This window comes from Gossypium hirsutum, chromosome D08 (genome assembly GCF_007990345.1).
Source record: "Gossypium hirsutum isolate 1008001.06 chromosome D08, Gossypium_hirsutum_v2.1, whole genome shotgun sequence".
Lineage (NCBI taxonomy): Eukaryota > Viridiplantae > Streptophyta > Magnoliopsida > Malvales > Malvaceae > Gossypium > Gossypium hirsutum.
The window spans coordinates 37,475,589-37,494,661 of NC_053444.1; the positions used below are offsets into that span (position 1 = coordinate 37,475,589).

The following is a 19,073-nucleotide window of genomic DNA, read 5'->3' on the forward strand; positions in this document are numbered from 1 at the left end:
ACTTTGGTTTAGCTAAAAAATATTGCCTATGGTCAGTATTAACCAAAGTCTCATCATTTGCACAAGAGACACGTCGAACATTATTTGCACGAAGATGAGGTTGATCAACCTTATCTCCCCAATTACGATTTTGACACTTAATTTTGGTACTTAGATGTTCCAAATTTTTGTTGATCGTGTCTAGAATAGTGTCACGTTACTGATCTCGAGCATTTTGAACCTCTTGATCCCTTCTCAACTTCCCAATCATAATATTGTGAATCGTTATGAAAGCCTAAAAAGAACAAAACATTTAAGAAAAGGAAAATTAATCAAACCTCACTGTTATGCACTTATAAATGAAAATCAAATTCTCAATGAGGTAGGAATTAGTCTTGTGAGTCTTTTAAAAAATTTCTATATCAATCAATCAGAATGTATTAGGATCAAACTAACAAAACAAACCTAATAGCACTATGAGTCCAAAATCGGCTAGATATTAAAGAATTTTGTTGCACAGAGGAAGAATTGTGCAACGTGCTTTAACCTACTAACACAAAAAACAATAAAGTGTTAAAATGCGTAAAGGAACAATAAAAAAACAAAAAAAAAACCTAAGGCTAAGAGTCAATGAAAATTGTTGAAAACTAAAAACCCGAAAAACTGTGAAGCAAATTGACAAACTTCGTTCGAGGAGTTCCCGATTTTGAAAAATCACGAAATTTAAATTAGAGCCTCCTCAAATAAAGTAGAAATGATCTGGAAAGTTTCAACACAAAATTCAACCCACATCATGTTTTATTTTTTTTCTTTTTTTCATATTTTTTTCTGTACTTGTTTAATCACTTTTTTTTTGTGGAAAATATTTTTTTACTCAAAAATAGTGCCAAGAAATAGTACGTAAAATTTTAGATCATTTGAAAAAAATTTACCAACTGAAATTTTTTTTTTGAAAGCTGTCAAGGTAAAAAAATTTGTTTTGAGGCTGTTTGCTAGAAATCAGTTTATAAATACAAAAAGAACGCCTAAAACACCCAAATTTGATACCAAATGAGATGGATGAATGTGAAAGCAGATTGTAAAGTTTGTCAAAGTCATGGATTTGACTTAGGGCTTTAGACGTTCGAAAAGAAACTTGGATTTTTGACACAACCTAAAACGCAATCAAATCCAAGTTAGATTAAAAAATTGAAAGAAATAACTAAGATAATTCAAATATAATAATAAATCTACGATTAGAACAATAATGAAGAAAATAAAAAAGATAGATGGAAAGATAGAACGTGGTATGTAGAAGTCTTAAGAACCCTTTGAAGCACAAAGAATCCACAACCCCCTTCAAGCGGCTTTAATTTCCCCTCAAAGAAAGAAAACTTGGCAAGAAAAAGTTTGAATATGATCCCCACAATCTGAAAAGATTGTTAAAACTCTTCTAAAAGAAACTCAAGAGAAATTCTTAAAAAAAGAAAACTTAAAAAGAATTTATAAACTCAAAAGAGAAGTTGAATAATAATGAATTGAATTATTTGTGTATAATGCAAAGGCCAATATATAGGCTAGCTAAATAAATCTAAATAAAACTCTTAAGTATACTAGAACTTTAATTAATCTAAACAAGAATTAGTTTTAAACTAAACTTTCTTATTGACATAAAACTCCTAAATAACTTAAACTTCTTAATAATTATTAAAAATTTTGAATAATAAAATAATAAGAGCTGATAAATACAATATTGGACTCATATATAATAAAAATTAAGCCCAAAACTCGAACCTAATATGATTTAAACTCGAATTAAAATCCCAAAATTTGTAATTCCCGTCATAATTCGATTCAGAAATTTTACTTGCGTAGTCTTCGCTAAAATAGTCATAACTTGATCTCCTGAACTCAAAATCAAGTGATTCAAAGTGAGTTTCGAAGTCGAGAGATAGATCTTCAAACGCCTTGAAGACATATCAACCTAGAAATTTTAGATTCTCATCCAAAAAGTCGTCATAAGTCTATTGATTTCCCAAACTTGAAAATTGTCAGCTTCGGTGAATGGAATTTTATAAATTTTACTTCATTCGTGCATGTATCATTCCCCCTTTCCTTAAAAAGATTCATCCTTGAATCTTTTTTTTGATCAAACCCTGATTTGATTTGCTTGGCTTTTGACATTGTTGTTGGGCTTTGAGGTAGTGTGAGCCCATCACATTCATTGGTCTAAAATTGTGCCTTGAAACTCACATCACTGTAAGAGCCACATAGCCTGGGCCATTTGGGCCATGTGGGCTACACGGGCATGTGTGAGGCCGTGTGGGGCATACAGGTTTGTTAGTTGGGTTGTGTGGGCACAAGACCATGTGGGCCCATTTTTTGAAAAATTTCACCTAAGCCCATTTGACTTTGAAATCTGTAATTAGATCCTCCGTGGGGTCTGTTCGACTTAAATATGACTTGAAAAATATGAAATCTGATAGTATGATACTGTATTTAATGTGTGTTTTTAAGTAAAAACTGTGTAATAATTATTTATGTTTAAACGTTAATCAAGTATGATTAGCATATGTTTTGAAACGCGATGAAGTAACAATTGGGAAGTATTAAAATGCTTACTAATTCTGAATCTAAGGTAAGTGCTCTGACTTGTATTCTGCGGTATTTGATTTGTTATGTGATAATGAATATGTTGTATTCTGACACTTATGTTTTGTGATATTATGGCACGATTTTGTTTCTGTTAATCTGATCTTTTAATACAAGTTAAACTTCTAAAATCGCCAGATGAGATTACTTGTTAAGCGTGCCATTGTTCTGATTCTGTTTCTATATGACATATCACATGCATGGGGTTGGGTTAAAATTGAAAGGAGGAAGTGTATTTTGGCAGTTTTACTGTAATTTTGGCAGTTAAACTGCAATATATGTTTGGCAGCACAACTGCACTATTATAAGTGGCATACCACCACAACCCAGTGTGATTGGATGGACTCATGTAGTCCTATTGGTATGATTGGTTGGACGAAGTTGGTGTGTAACGGATGGGGGTAGGATTTGTTTTGATATGATATGACATTTTGATATGATATATGTTCTGGAAATATGACATTCTAATTTGATATGTCTCTAGTATTGTGTCATTCTGATCTAATATTCACATATGTGAACACTATAAGTAAAAATTATGTGTTGGTATTTACATTTTTGTATGTTATAAGCAAAAATTATGTGTTCGAATTCTGGGTTTTAAATAAGTGTTTTCGAACTTTGGTTTTTCTAAACATCTATGAGAGTTTTGTCAATTTTTATGCCCTCGAAACATGGATCGAGTTTGATTAATACAAAAGCTTTTGAACAAGTTGACGTAATTCCTCTATATCTGGTCATAACTTCTGGGCCAGGTTTGGGGTGTTACAACTGTTTTGTCAGGTAAATTCATATGGAACTTACTAAACTAAGTCATGTTATATTTGTATTTCTATAATTTGAATCATTATATTTCTTATATATTTGTTTTTTTTCCAAAGTACAATATCGAGGTAAACTAGAAATGATTATTTGAGTTTAGAATGTTATGTTTAGGATTGTTATCGAACTAGAGAACTAATTTGATCAGAAATGAAAATTTGTGTAACTTAGTGATTATATGAATCGACATTGAATTTGGTTAGAATGTATTATGTTGTATAATGAAATGAGAAGAACAAACTTAATCAAATCATGAAAGAGAAAAATGTTTCACTAAACACTTTATGAACAGTGGTAGTACAAATTTGAAAATTCACCAAAAATTGTAGAAATCGAGTTAGAGGTTGAATCAAACATTAAATTAAAGATTATTGAGTATAGTTTTTCATAAAAGTGACAGTGTCAAAAATGTAATTTTAGATTATGAGATTTAATAATTTTTATGAGACAAGGTCAGAATGATTGCGAGTTTCCCTATTTTAATTTTGAAAACTCATTATAAATTCTACAAAAAAATTTAAGAGATGATATTTTTATGCCAAAAATATTAACGATTCTATTTTCAAGGGAAACAAACAGAAGCATAATACAGTACTTGTACTGAAATATATTTAATTTTTAGTAAAGAAGGGTCAGAGCTGGCAAGTAGCAGAACAAGGGAAGATTTGAAAAACAAAACTGTATTAATTGGATTAAGTAGAAATTCTAAAATTTTTATGGTAAAAATTTCATTGAATCTAGTTTCAAAAATCAAAAGCAGATCTTAATTTCAAATTCTTTAGGTCAAGATATAAATAATTTAGTAATTGTTATTCAAGAAGACAACTTTGTTAAAAGTATATGTGTAAATAGTAAAAGAATAATTAATGTTACATATAAGCATGCCTAACTAAAGACCAAAGATTCTTATATACATACATGTACATATAGGATGCGAAATGGAGAGGAGGAGGAGGGAAATAATAGAAGAGTTATAAAATGAATTAATAGTTTATTATGACTAATCGAATCATATTGGTGTGTTGGTTGGATCTGTGTGTCCATTCTAAGCCTGTGACAAGTTAATAAGATTATAAATATTTAAATTAGTTAAATGTTATAAACAAAGAAATGACATTGAATCGAGATGTGTATCAATATGCAGAAGAACCAAAATAAGCCTTGGGGGGCCAAATAAGTAGGGAAGAGCTATTAGGCTCAAAAATGAATGAATTGTTAAAATGAACGGAAACATATGAGCTTAATTGTGATGATAATAAATGATATGTGAGAAGTGTTAAATTGTGCATGGATGTAATAATAATATGAAGTATTTGATCATTTATTTTAACTATTGGTTCATGACCTGACGTCAAATGTAGTAGTTAATTTGGTATATTTTCGCACTTAAGGAGCATGTTTTCTAGCACTTTTAGTATTTATTATTGTATTTTTGGTATTTCGTAGTTAGTATTAAAATTTAATAAAATAAGTGTTTTTACACAAATTTGTGGGTGTTGTGACCTATTAGGCTGACATGCGCTTATGATGCGACTGCGCCCTGCAAAGAACTTAGCTCGAGCAAGGATCCTATTGTGCTTCCTCAAGGACCGATTACGCGAGCTCATGCTAAACAATTCAAAGAAGCCATTTCAGTTTTAGCTCATCAACTTTGGGATGAGATATCGGCTGGAAGTTTTGGGCACATTCGTACCAGCTTTACGAACCTTCCGTGCATATTTTTGCAAGTTGAATTTAGCCCCATTTCAGCCCCATGAGCTCGAATCAGCTCAATTTCATTTAGACATTAATATAGTTGCTAGAATAATTATTTGAGTTAGTTAAATTAGTTATACACAGCCCAATTAATAATCATTGTTTAATTGGTCTAAAATCTGGACAAATTTAAGTATGCATGTTAAATTTGTTTTTATTACATGTTATTAAGTTGTCTTAAATCTTACAGCTTATAAATATATTTTTGTTATTGCATGTTTTTAATGTGTCTTGTCCTAACCGAATTAATTGTGTCTTAACTTAATTAATTGTGTCTAGTTTTAATTATGTGAATTTAAATTGTGAAGATTATGTTTTTTAGTTATGTTCAGCTAAATGTGAAATTAATTTAAATTGATTCATCTCTTTTGTAGGTTGGCCGAATGTGGGAGAGTATTTAAGCAAGATGCATGCACCATAGATACAATGAACTTGGTGATACATGCAAGTGAATGTTCAGTTGATTCATTTATCAACAAAACAACATAATGTTGTTCACACTTGGAGTTCACACCAATGACTATTCGGTTGGGCATGTTTACACCTAAAGGACTCTTCAACGCTGACTTTTCACACTTATTTTGGCTATTCACGTTCTCTTTTAATGCTGGTATCTTTTCAGCCAAGAGTTGCATTTTAATGAGCTCATTAAGATCATTGGCCGAACCTAGCTGCTGCCATGCACCTATCCAAGTTCTCCAAGTTCATTTGCTTAGTGTAGAAGCTGCCCATTGGACTTCAATCGGTTGAATTTAGCTACAGGAATTCAATGTTTAATTCTAGAATTTTCGAGCTCATTCTAGCTCAATTTACTTAGCTATGAAGAAGATCGTTCGGCTACCTAGTTGAACACTATAAATAGTTGTTCATTTTCATTGTAAAAGGACTTTTGGCATTATTGTTAATGAATTGCTGCCGAATTTGTGAGTCATTTTTCTCTCAAATTTCGTTCGAGACCCGTAAGACTTATCTAGCATCTAGTGGCGTCTACCCGAGTTTCTTTTCTGAACTTATCACTCCCTAAATCGAGTGTGGCGTTCAACCTATACCTTTGGTTCATACTTACCTAAGTATCGGGTCAAGGTTCCTACTTTACCAAATTCAACTTCTTAAGGTCCTATAAGTTTCGGGTCAACACAACTTTTGTGTTGGTTCTTTCTTGACCTTTTCGATACATTTTCGTACCAAAACCTATACCCTTTCGTGCCTACACCAAAATCCATTTCGTACCAAAACCTATACCATTTTGTACCTATACCAAGCCCCATTTCGTACCAAAACCAATACCATTCCCTAACTAAACCTAAACCATATTCGACCAAATTTAGCCTACTTTCTTTTAAACTTTAAAACCAAGACATACTTCCTCATTTAACGATCGGGCAACTAAACGACTCGGCTTCATCCACTAAACCGAGATCGCATCATTTGGTATCAAAGCTGGTTACAATGAGAAGTACGGACGTCCAAAGTCATCCCGAAATAGGTATGTGAAAAAAAATTCAACAAAAAAATTCGAAAAAAAATTTGAAATTAAAAAAATTATTACGAAATTAATTAGAAAAAGTTTGTGATTTAAAAAAAAGTGTTCAAACGATTTGTTTTCAAGCTCTGTGAATTGACAAAAGATTGTTACATTTTGTAGCCCGAACACCTTCTTTTTTCCTTCTTTCTTTTCACACCACACATCTTAAAAACTATCCTTGTTTCTTTTAGCCTACCCTTTTAACCTAACGTCAATCCTTTGCAACCATTTTGAAGCTGACCCCTAGTCTACGATAACGTCACATCGAGTCTCCTATGAAATCACGAGAGAAAATCGAGTAGAAAAAGGCACGAGTGTGTGAGCGCAATTAGAGCGGAGGTAAAAGCCTAAGAAGAGCGCAAACACGAGTGTGTGTGACACTAATTTTTCTTTTCGAGTGAACGTGAGATTTTGTGGTGAGGTTATTTTCTTTTAAAATTCCTTCATGTCTAGAAGTCTAGAGAGGAACATGGCTGAAAGGAACGAAAGAAAACCTATTCGTAAAGTCCCGGATCTTAACTTACAAGCCTTGTTGCGAGAAGTGGAGCGATTATTCGATCGTAAGCTCGAGCCTATACAAGAAAGGCTTGATTTAGTCAAAGAGCGAGGCCGACAAGAGAGAATGCCTCAAAGTCCACGAAGAAATCGCGGAAGGCAACGAGACCCCGAAGAAGACTTTGATGCCCCTAGTGAGGCCGAAAGTGATCAAGGGTCAAATCTGACCGACCGACGGAAAGGCCAATGACATCAAGGCCAAAGGGAGCGTGGATGTGTCGACAATGATTTAAAGAATATAAAACTTGCCATTCCTCCATTTCAAGGCAAGTCTGATCCCGAAGCATATTTGGAGTGGGAGAAAAAGATAGAACTCGTTTTTGATTACCACAACTACTCCGAAGCCAAAAAGGTAAAGTTAGCGGCAATCGAATTCTCCGACTACGCTATGATTTGGTGGGACCAACTCATCACAAGTCGACGAAGAAATGGCAAGCGACCCATAGCCACTTGGACTAAAATGAAGGCACTTATGCGGAGACGATTCATTCCATCCTATTATCATAGGGAGCTTTATCAGAAACTCCAAAGCCTTTTCTCAAGGGTTGAGGAATGTAGAAGACTATTATAAGGAGATGGAGATTGCGATGAGCCGCGCCGATGGCACGTTTCTTGGCGAGACTTAATCGTGACATAGCCAATGTTGTAGAATTACAACATTGTGTCGAAGTGGTGGACATGGTACACATGGCCATCAAGGTGGAAAAGCAATTGAAACGTAAAGGCGCCGTTCGAAGCTATCCTACTGCGACTTCCTCTAAATGGAGCCAAGGCGTTAGCAAAACTAATCCACCAAACTGAACCAAAGAAGCCCCCGTGCCATCCAAGACGAATAAATCTGTGGCTGAATTGAGCAAAGGCAAGGCTGTTGAAGGGTTCTCTAACCGATCGAGGGACGTCAAATGTTTCAAATGCCTTAGACGAGGGCATATTGCAAGTCAACTCCCAAATCGAAGTACTATGTTGATTCGTGCTAACGGAGACATAGAATCCGAGGAAGAACTTGATGATGAACCCGAAGCGATTTCTGACGAAGAAGAAGAGATTAAACAAGTTCCCAAAGGAGAGCTTCTTGTTGTTAAGAGAAGCCTTAGCATCCAAACTGTCGAAGAAGAACAACAACGGGAAAACATTTTCCACACGCGTTGCCAAGTTCAAGGGAAAATATGTAGTGTCATCATTGATGGTGGCAGTTGCACGAACATGGCAAGCACCTTAATGGTGGAGAAATTAAGCCTGCCAAACACCAAGCACCTGAGCCCGTACAAACTCCAATGGCTCAATGATAGTGGTGAACTAAAGGTTACCAAGCAAGTACTTGTTTCCTTCTCCATAGAAAAGTACTGTGACAGCCCAAAATTGACCCTAGTCGGGAAGTGGTTTCGGGACCGCTAAACCGAGTCATAAAAATAATTAACCGTCATAATTGATGCTCATTATATGTACATGTGCATGTGTGAAAATTTCGTGTTTGAATTTTGTTTAATTGTAGGTGAATTTTAGTAAATAGGACTTATGTGAGAAAATTTTGAAATGTGATAGGTCAAAGCATAAGGATCTATTAGTGCAAGAAATAAAAAGGGGGGACTTGCATGTCAATTTCCCCCCTAATTAGTAGTGGCCGGCCATGACAAGCATGGTAGACCAAGTGTGATGGGCAAGAACATGTCATAAACATGTTGAGTTAGTGTTTCATGGGAAGTATGATAAAATAATGAGCATGGGCATAAAATAATGAAAGGGAATATGATGAAAACAAAAAAAAAGTGTGTGGTTGTTCCCCCCCATTTGGCCGAAACTAGAAAGAAAAAAAAAACAAAAAAAGTGTCCATCTTTCTTCATTTCCCTTGGCCGAATGTTCTAAGGAAGAAAGAAAAACAAGTTGTGTTCTTTGGTTCTTCTTGGCCGAATTGAAAAGAAAAAGAAGAAATTGAAGTTAAGGCATTTGGTCACCTTTAAGTTGATTAAGAAGCTCTTGAATATTCGGTGCCTAGGGGAAAAGTTTCTAAGAAGTTTGGCCATGCATGTAACTAGATTGAGGTATGTTTGATATTATTCTTTGAGATTCATGTATATTTTAAGTTGTAAGCTTGAAATCTACCTAGCCATGGTTCAAATTTTGTTAATTGATGGAGATGATATTCGGCCATGAATGTTACATTCTTGGTTGGTATTTTGATGTCTTTGGTGATGAGGTATGAAGATGGTTGATTTTGAGTGTTTAATAAAAAGGATACATGAATTATTGTTAAATAATGGTCGAATGTAGCATGATTAAAGATGTGAATAAATTGAAGTTAAGGAGGTTGTCAATGAAAAATATGAGTTGGATGAGTTTTAAAGAATAAAAATTTAGGTGACTAGAGGTCAAGGACATTCGGTCAAAGGCTTGTGTGCTAGCAAAATCAGCCTAAATGTCGTTTTGATGTGTTGAATTGAGTAAGCTAGATGTTGGAACACATAAGGATTCGGCCTTCTAAAACAATAGAGATAAGTGTATGAAAGGCTAAGTTTAAGTAGTAAGGCCGAATAGGTTGTAGATAAGGCACTTGTGAGTTCTTGGCCAAGCAATTGACAAATTAAATTAGAGTTCTTGTGACGTATAATGTCAAGTCTAACTTGGTATATTTGGCCACCTAATTAAGTACATCGGTGGTGTTGAATGTAATCTTACACATTCGGCCATATGGGGTAAAAATGGGTCGAGTGTTCATGAGATGAAATTAGGTGTTTAAATGATGTTATAGTTGACATTGTGCATATATACATGCATTCGGCCATCTAATTGAGTATGAAGGTGGTGTTAAATCTAATTGTGATGCCCATTCCGAGGTATATATATATACATATATATATATACGTAAGTATGCCCATTCGTGATGTTACCTTTAATTATGTGTATAATCGACTAAATGGGTAATTAGTGCGGATGGTTGCCGAATATACAGACATACATATGCATGTGTAATTGAATTATGAATGTTTAGCAAGATGGTTAAACTAGTTGATTTATTGATTAAGCTCAAGGAGTTAAAGGAGGAGAATCAAGCAAAGGCAAAGAAAAGATCATCGAGTAGCCGAGTTGGAACCGTCTTACCCAACACGAAGTAAGTCATTAAGCATATAGTTTGTATTAATTTAAATGGTCATAACGTCTATGTAATGATGCTGAATGGAATGATAAATATATATATATATACATGTATGCATGTGGTGATGAAAGTGTTGAATGAAAAGAAAAGAGGTGAGATGTATTGAGTTGTTGATCTCGGCACTAAGTGTGCGGGTATAAACATTTATGATCATGAGATTGGCACTAAGTGTGCGGGTTTAAATTGTACAGTACTAACTGTGCGAGTTTGATTATATAGCACTAAGTGTGCGAGTTGATTATATAGCACTGAGTGTACGGACTTAATATATACTTTTGAATCACTATGGACACTAAGTGTGCGACATTATTGAGTTGATCACGGACAGCGGATCGGGTAAGTACCTTGAGTTCATGGCTAATAGGCGCTATGTTTATATTTGGAGTTGAGCTTGGTAAGTTTGAACCTATGTGACAATTATAATTGAAGTCACGTACATAAGATTTATCGTGGAATAGGTGAAAGGTCGTTTAGTTGTATGATTGTAACGAAAATACAATGATGTATGAAAATGCCTCAAATATCCTATTGATTAGTATATGGAATGTGAATGCATGACTTGGTATGAGATTGAACCGATAGGTCTAAGGAACTATGGTATGGTTCGGTATGGATGGAGTAACTAGCCTCGTTCCATTTTGTTTCCTCTTGTGATAATGTTATTAATGGATGGTGGTGCATTGCTTATGACTTACTGAGTTATATACTCACTCGGTGTTTCCTTGTCACCTATTTTAGGTTTCTTGGACTCGTCTCTTTTTGCGTGATCGGGCTGTCATCGAAGTCATCACACCGGCTAGCAACTTTTGGTATCTTCTTTTTAGTCGGTCTAGGAGAACATTTCGGCATGTATAGGCTAATATGTTTTGTTGAAATTTGGTATGTAAACTTTTAGCCATGCGAAAATGGCATAAATGTTCGGTTGGATTTGGTTCTATAATGTTAGGTCGTAAGTCTTGGAAATTCGATTTTTATGCCATATGTCATGGTTGATTATTTTTGGTGTCAAAATTCATGATATGGCAATAGTGTAGTAGGGAGATGTTTGACAATGATTAGCCCTTGGCATGGCTAGTCATGATCATAATTTGTGATATGTATGATGAATTACTAGTTAGATCAAGGAGAAATCACGAAATAGGCATAGTTGCTTTAGTAACAGATGCTGGCAGCAGCAGTGACGTGAGATTGAAAATTCACTAAAAATAGTAGGAGTGGAATTAATTAATGAATAAATTATGTAATCGAATCTCGATGAGTCTATTTTCATATAGAAGAAACGAAACGACCATATGAGCTGTATGTTAGGAGATAATTAAACTCTTGTGAAACAGGGCCAGAGCAATTTCTAGATTCCCTGTTCCGACTTTGGAAATTAATTATAAATTAACCAAAGATAATTAGAAGTCATGTCACATGTGCATAGATTCCCCTTCGAGTCTAGTTTCTATAGAAACAAACGACATCAGTAATGAAGCCCTGTACAGGGAGATATCCAAGTCGTAATGCGCAAAGGTCAGTGTAGTCAATCCCTGTAACATGGGAGACTTTGACTAATAAACTGTACTAATTGGCCCAACCAAAAATTCTAGAAAAAAATATGTGGATGGGCATATTAGTCTAGTTTCAGGGAAAATTTACGGAACTGGATTTCGAGTTTCAGAACTCAAGATATGATTTTTAAAGCAACTAGTACGCAGATTGGCAGCTTGTCTGGGAATTTTTTTTTAAGTGGTTTGAAGTCTGTTAACACCTCGTGTTCGACTCCGGCGACGGCCTCGGGTTCGGGGTGTTACAAGTACTCCGATGAAGTTCTTTGTGATGTTGTCCCTATGCATGCGGGCCACTTGCTTCTAGGACGCCCGTGGCAATTTGACTGTCAAGTTTTGCACAATGGATATTCAAACTGGTATACCTTCAAGCATATGGGGAGAAACATGAATTTAGCCCTATTGACTCCGAAGCAAGTTTATGAAGACCAAATCAAGCTTAAGCAATCTGTAGAACAATCGAGAGAAAAAGCAAAAGAAAAGAGTGAAAATCAAAAAGAAAAGAAAATTGAGAAAAAAGAGGCAAAATTGCAAAAGAAAATGAAAAGAGAGTAAAAAAAGAAATCAATGAGAAAGAAAAAGAATGTGAAAAATTGAGTGTGTTTGCGAGAGCTAGTGATGTATGGAAGGCTTTGATGTTGAAACAATCGCTTCTTGTGCTCATATACAAGGAGAACATGTTTATTACTAACGACTTACCTAAAAACCTTCCTTCTTCAATTTTGACTCTTTTACAGGATTACAAAGATGTCTTTCCCGATGAAACTCCGAGTGGATTACCACCTCTTCATGCGATCGAGCATTAGATTGATCTTGTTCCTGGTGTTGTTATACCAAATAGGCCAGCTTATAGGACGAACCCTGAAGAAACGAAAGAGTTACAACGGCAAGTTTAAGAATTGATGGAAAAAGGTTACATCCGTGAGAGCCTTAGCCCCTGTGTCGTCTTCGTTCTGTTGGTACCAAAGAAAGATCGCACGTGGCGAATGTGCGTCGATTGCCGAGCCGTGAACAAAATAACCATTAAGTACCGGCATTCGATTCCTCGTTTGGATGACATGCTTGACGAACAGGTGGTGCCAAGCTATTCTCAAAAATCGATCTAAAAAGCGGTTACCACCAAATTCGAATGCGGGAAGGCGATGAATGGAAAACGACCTTCAAAACCAGGCATGGTCTGTACGAGTGGTTGGTCATGCCATTTGGCCTAACCAACGCCCCTATTACATTTATGAGGTTAATGAATTATGTGTTAAGATCTTTCATTAGTAAGTTTGTTGTTGTGTATTTTGACGATATCCTTATTTATAGAAAAACTTTGGAAGATCATATCACGCATATCAGGTCTGTTTTGAAAGTCCTTAGAAAGGAAACTTCATATGCTAATATTAAGAAATGCATTTTTTTCTCTGACAACATTGTTTTTCTAGGTTTTGTGGTTAGTTCAAGAGGCCTGGAAGTAGATCAAGAAAAGATCAAGGCGATCCAAGAGTGGCCGAGACCGACTAGCACAAGCCAAGTCCGAAGCTTTCATGGATTGGCGAGTTTTTATAGGCGATTCGTGCCTAACTTTAGCACTGTAGTCGCACCTCTAACGAGTGTGATAAAAAAGAGCTATGCCTTTCAATGGACCAAAGAACAAGAGAAAGCATTTATTTTACTTAAAGAGCATTTAACTAATGCCCCTTTACTAGCTTTACCTGATTTCACTAAAACGTTTGAAATTCAATGTGATGCTTCAGGTGTGGGAATAGGAGCTGTGTTGATGTAAGGTGGAAGACTAGTTGCCTACTTTAGCGAGAAATTAAGTGGAGTTGTCCTCACTACCCCGTTTACGACAAAGAGATGTACGCTTTAGTTCGAGCCCCAGAGACGTGGCAACATTACTTATGGTCGAAAGAGTTCGTGATTCACTCTAATCACGAAGCTTTGAAGCACATTAAGGGCCAGCAGAAACTGAATAAACGCCATGCCAAATGGGTTGAGTTCTTAGAGTCTTTTCCTTATGTCATAAAGTACAAAAAAGGTAAAGACAATATTGTGGAAGACGCGTTGTCGAGGAGGTACACTTTATTATCTGTTCTTGATTCCAAATTGCTTGGTTTCTCTTTGTTGAAAAATTTATATGCTCATGATGACGATTTTGGTGAAATATTTGTTGCTTGTGAGAATGCATCTGTTGAGAAGTTTTATAGGTATGAAGGGTTTCTTTTCAAGGAAGGAAAATTGTGCATTCGTCGAAGTTCCGTTCGAGAACTCCTTCTGCTCGAGGCGAACAGCGGTGGACTTATGGGCCATTTCGGAATTCAAAACTATGTTGACCCTTCAAGAGCACTTCTATTAGCCTAAAATGAAGAGAGATGTTGAACGAGTTTGTGAACATTGCATAACATGCAAAAGGGCCAAATCTAAAATTCAACCCCATGGATTGTACACTCCATTTCCAATACTCGAGGGCCCTTGGATCGACGTTTCTATGGACTTTGTTCTCGGGTTGCCGCGAACAAAAATGGGGAAGGATTCTATTTTCGTATTAGTAGGTAGATTCTCTAAAATGTCTCATTTTATTGCATGTACTAAGACTGACGATGCCGTCCATATTTCCAATCTTTTCTTTAGGAAAGTCATACGGTTGCATGGAATTCCGAGAACGATCGTGTCCGATCGCAATACCAAGTTCTTAAGCCATTTTTGGAGATCCTTGTGGGGGAAACTCGGAACCAAGCTTCTATTCTCAACCACTTGTCACCCCCAAACTGACGGCCAAACCTAGGTGGTCAATTGAGTATTATCGACATTACTTAGAGCGGTCATCCAAAAAAACCTAAAGTCATGGGAGGAATGCTTACCGCATATCGAGTTCACCTACAACCGATCAGTTCATTCGGCAACCAAATATTCTCCTTTTGAAATAGTCTATGGATTTAACCCTTTGACACCTTTGGACTTATTGCCTCTACCTAACGATCAGCTTATTCATGCAAATGCAAAGAAGAAAGCCGAGTATGTGAAGGAGCTACATAAGAAGGTGCGCAATAACATTGAGGCTAGAACGAAGATCTACGCGCAAAAGGCCAACAAGGGACGAAAGCGAGTTGTGTTTGAACCTGGTGATTGGGTCTGGGTTCACATGTGCAAGGAGCGATTCCCAGCCCAACGGAGGTCCAAATTACTCCCTCAATGATATAGGGTTGCGCGCAGACCAAGATCGAGTTGCCAAGTCACGAGAAACTCCTACGAAAGATCCTAGACGAACAGATCTGAAATCAAAAACAAAGATTAAGATTAAACCGAATCAGATTTGAATTTAAAATTCCCAAATTCAATTAAAAGAGCAGCAAGAAGAAAAGAAATAGAATCGATGAATCAAATGAAATTGAGAAGAAAGAAAAGATGCGAATCTGCCAAGGAATTGATTCGGCCAAGAATGCCCAATTTCCAGCAATCAATTGATTCCCAAATTGAAAGAAATCCAATCGGCCAAACCCTAGGAATTGGGGATTTTTAGGTTCGAATGGGTGCTGCCAATAGGAGAACAACTTAAACGATGAGATCTTGAGTTTACTCAATGCTGGAAAACAAACAAAAACAGCAAAATATTAGATGAGAAATCGGCACAAGTATAAGCAAAGAAAAGTAAAGAAAGAAATCGAAAACAGCAAGAATTAAAGGATAAGTCCTAAAGATCCTTGAAATCCCGAAAGATTTCACAAATCTCTTCAAACGGCTCTAATCTCCCCTCCAAAGAATATCGATGGCAAGAAGAAGGTTGAAGATGGCTCCCACAATCAAAAGATTGTTAAAACAACTTCTAAAGAAAACTCAAGAGAGAATTCTTGGAGAAAACCCCAAAGAAAATTCAGCACTCAACAAATCTGAAATTTGATAGAAAAAAATAATAATAAGATGTTTTTACAAAGGGTGGCTGGCCAATGCTTATATAGGCCTCCAACAAATCCTAATCTCACAAGTAACTAATAAAAAATTAAACCTAATTAATAAAATAACAAGGTAAATTCGGCCATGCACTTATATGGGCTGTTTTGGGCCGAATTTTACATGTAATGCTCCTAAAGATTAAAAAATTAAATTAAACAAGTAAGATGTTTACAAATTGGGCCCTTTGACATTTTGGCCTGATTTTCAACTAAGTATGAAGAAATTTCTTGATTGGGCTGGATTTTGGTTATTGGGCCTCGCCTTCAAGAATTTGGGCTTGTGATCCATCTCCTACTGAAATTGGGTTGTTGACGCTCGTAATGGAGATCCAACGCGCTTTGGCTGCAAGATTCAGTTTCTTGGACCAAGATTTCCAAGATTTGAAATCTTGATTTTCTTGATTCTTGAAATCGCTCCGAACAGCAAAATTGGGCCAAGATTCGATTTCTTGATTTTCTTGAAAACAAGAAAGTGAATCTTGATTTTCTTGATTTGAGCCCATCACCTTCTTAAGCTTGGGTTGGGCCTTTGTGACTCGTATCATTCCCCCCTTCCTCAAAAAGATTCGTCCTCGAATCTAAAAAATCAAATGAACTCGACTTTCCTCGATCGAACGGGACTAATGGCAATTGAGTCCACTGAAAAGAATAGCCATGAAATAGTAAGTAGCAACGCAAACAAGCTTGTAGTCCAATTATAAGCATAATAGAACAGGTATAACGCATGTGAATGGACCGATTCAGATTACCATGCCTTAATCGACGGTCTATAGATTCACTCACACATGCATTATCAAAAACAAGAATCTTTTTATCAACCATCAAAATAGATTTATCATCAATAAATAAAATAGGACAGTCAAGCACGTTTCGATCTAAGTGTTCATCAACACGATCTTTGTCGCTATCCGAGGAGTACAAAAGTGTTTCAAAGGTTTCAAGCATCTTACCTTGATAAGCAAAAGAATAAGGGTCGATTTTACCTTTTTCATTTAAAACAAACCTTCGTTCATCGGGGGCATAGTGTAGTCGAATCTCCGTTGTTGAGTTAACCTTTGTCAAATGGAACTCAAACTTCATGTACAACCACATAAACTGTTTAAGGCACGAATATAAATTGAAAACAAATTTGAAAAATTTCGTTACCTTATTCTCCAAAATAGATTTGGACAAATTCGAGGATTTTACACAAGGTAAATCAAGAGAATAACAAATCACGCTTCTTTTTGTAATGACTTTATCAACCACAATCGAAGAGTAACAATTAATCGGATCAAAATGAGGGGATCTTTTAAGAACTAAGTCACCAAAAGTTTTATCAATAATTTTCAAATTTGCACTGGACTCGGTTTCTAAAATTTCCTTACCTCGCTTACCTTCGGGATCATGTAGTGTGATTTCATCTTTGCCTAAGTTGATCGTATGAAAGCGTCTTTCATTTGAGAGGTATTGAAGTTGAAAGTTATCTTTCGATCTTTCGGGAACTTGAAAAGTAGCAACACAAGAAAAATTCATATCTTGGTTAGTGGAAACATTCCTCACTACCCTTTCCACGTCTTTTTCTTTTGTTTCTTTTTCTAATTCATTTTCTCTTCTTTCTTCAATTTCTTTTTCACTCTCAATCTCTTTTTGCTCTTTTTCATTCTCTTTTTCTTTTTCCTCACTTGTTTTAACAGAATTTTTCAGTTTGATTTGGTCCTCATGGACTTGTTCCGGAGTGAGCGGCACTAAGGTGAGTTTCTTTCCTTGATGCTTGAAAGAATACCTATTGGTACGACCATCGTGAGTGACTTTTCGATCCAGTTGCCATGGTTCTCCTAGCAACAAATGGCAGGCTTGAATAGGCATTACGTCGCACACAACTTCGTCTTGATACTTACCGATAGAAAAGGCGATGCGCACTTGTTGAGTGACCCTAAATTGGCCTTCATTGCTAAGCCCTTGTAGTTGATAAGGTTGCGGATGCTTGGTAGTGGTTAAGCAAAGCTTTTCCACCATCGTCGTGCTGGCTATGTTCGAGCAACTTTCACCATCAATAATAACTCTACAAAGCTTACCTTGTACATGGCAGCGAGTATGAAAGAGATGTTCTCGTTGCTGCTCGCTCTTTGGTTTTGCCAAAGATAATCCACGATCATGAAAATCATCATCCATTCTAGGGACACGTTGAGGGCTGCACCTATAGGGCTGGTTATCCCTATCTTCCTTAATTGGAACTCGATATTGATGTTTTTGATTCACTCGTACCTCATTCAAAGTAGTATTCAATGCTTGAAGTGTAGCATTTATTTGTGTGATTGCAGCAGTATGTTCGTCTAACTGTTGTTGGACTTTCATAAGTGCATCATTATTATCACCTTTAGACATCTTCAAAACCTGTAAAAAATAAACACTCAACACTCAAAAATAAAAGTTAGCAAACCTCACCATTAATCACTCAAAAAGAAAAATCAAATTCCCAATGAGGTCGAATTCAATCTTGTGAGTTCTTTATCAGAGTTTATATCAACCAATTAGAGAGTGTGAACTAAACTACCAAAGAATCCTAATTTGCACTAGGATGCCAAAAACTGACGAGACACCAAGTGATTCGTGTTGCACCGAGGAAGGATTGTGCACACGTTTAAATCCTACTAACACAAGAAACAAGAAGGTGTTAGATATTGTAAAAGGAGAATAAAAAGCAAACAAATGAAAACCTACAGCTAAGAATCAATAAAAATTGCTGAAAACAGAAAACCCGAAAAACTGCGGAGTAACTTGACAACTTCGTTCGAGGTGTTCCCGATCTCCAAAAATCACGAAATTAAATCTGGAGTGTCCTTATATATTTAATTTTTGATCTGGAAATTTTGGGCACCAAACTCAACCCGCTGAATATTTTTTTAAATTTTTATTGGATTTCGTCTTTTTTCGATTTTTTGACTTTTTTGACTGATTTTTTTGCGGGAATAATTTTTTTATATTCAATAACAGTGCCAAAAATATGTATGTAAAATTTCAGATCAATTTGACAACGTTTACCCACTCAAATGAATTTTTTTTGAAAGATTTTTCTGGGTAAAACTGCTGTTTTTGCTTTAAAAAATTGAGATCAGTCTAGAAATCAACCAAGAACACCCAAAACGCCCAAAATCTGATACCAAATGATATAGGGTTGCGCGCG

The 19,073-nt window shown here is 35.9% G+C and overlaps 2 protein-coding genes across 2 annotated transcripts; both read left to right on the forward strand.

The window, feature by feature from the left end:
• Nucleotides 1–7,181: 7,181 nt before the first annotated feature.
• Nucleotides 7,182–7,838, forward strand: LOC107907367 (uncharacterized). The gene is made up of 2 exons (XM_016834720.2): nt 7,182–7,413; nt 7,534–7,838. Exons 1-2 carry the CDS (start codon nt 7,182–7,184, stop codon nt 7,836–7,838), a joined length of 537 nt encoding a protein of 178 aa, XP_016690209.2.
• A 5,976-nt stretch (nt 7,839–13,814) lies between these two features.
• LOC107907351 (uncharacterized) lies at nt 13,815–14,318 on the forward strand. The gene has a single exon (XM_016834702.2). The coding sequence runs from the start codon at nt 13,815–13,817 to the stop codon at nt 14,316–14,318; it is 504 nt and encodes a 167-aa protein (XP_016690191.2).
• The last annotated feature ends 4,755 nt before the right edge of the window (nt 14,319–19,073 follow it).

Coding starts and splice junctions, on each gene's coding strand:
- LOC107907367 (XM_016834720.2), top strand. CDS start 7,182: ATGGCTGAAAGGAACGAAAGAAAACCTATTCGTAAAGTCCCGGATCTT. Junction 7,414..7,533: donor TGCCCCTAGTGAGGCCGAAA/GTGATCAAGGGT, acceptor CTCCATTTCAAG/GCAAGTCTGATCCCGAAGCA.
- LOC107907351 (XM_016834702.2), top strand. CDS start 13,815: ATGTACGCTTTAGTTCGAGCCCCAGAGACGTGGCAACATTACTTATGG.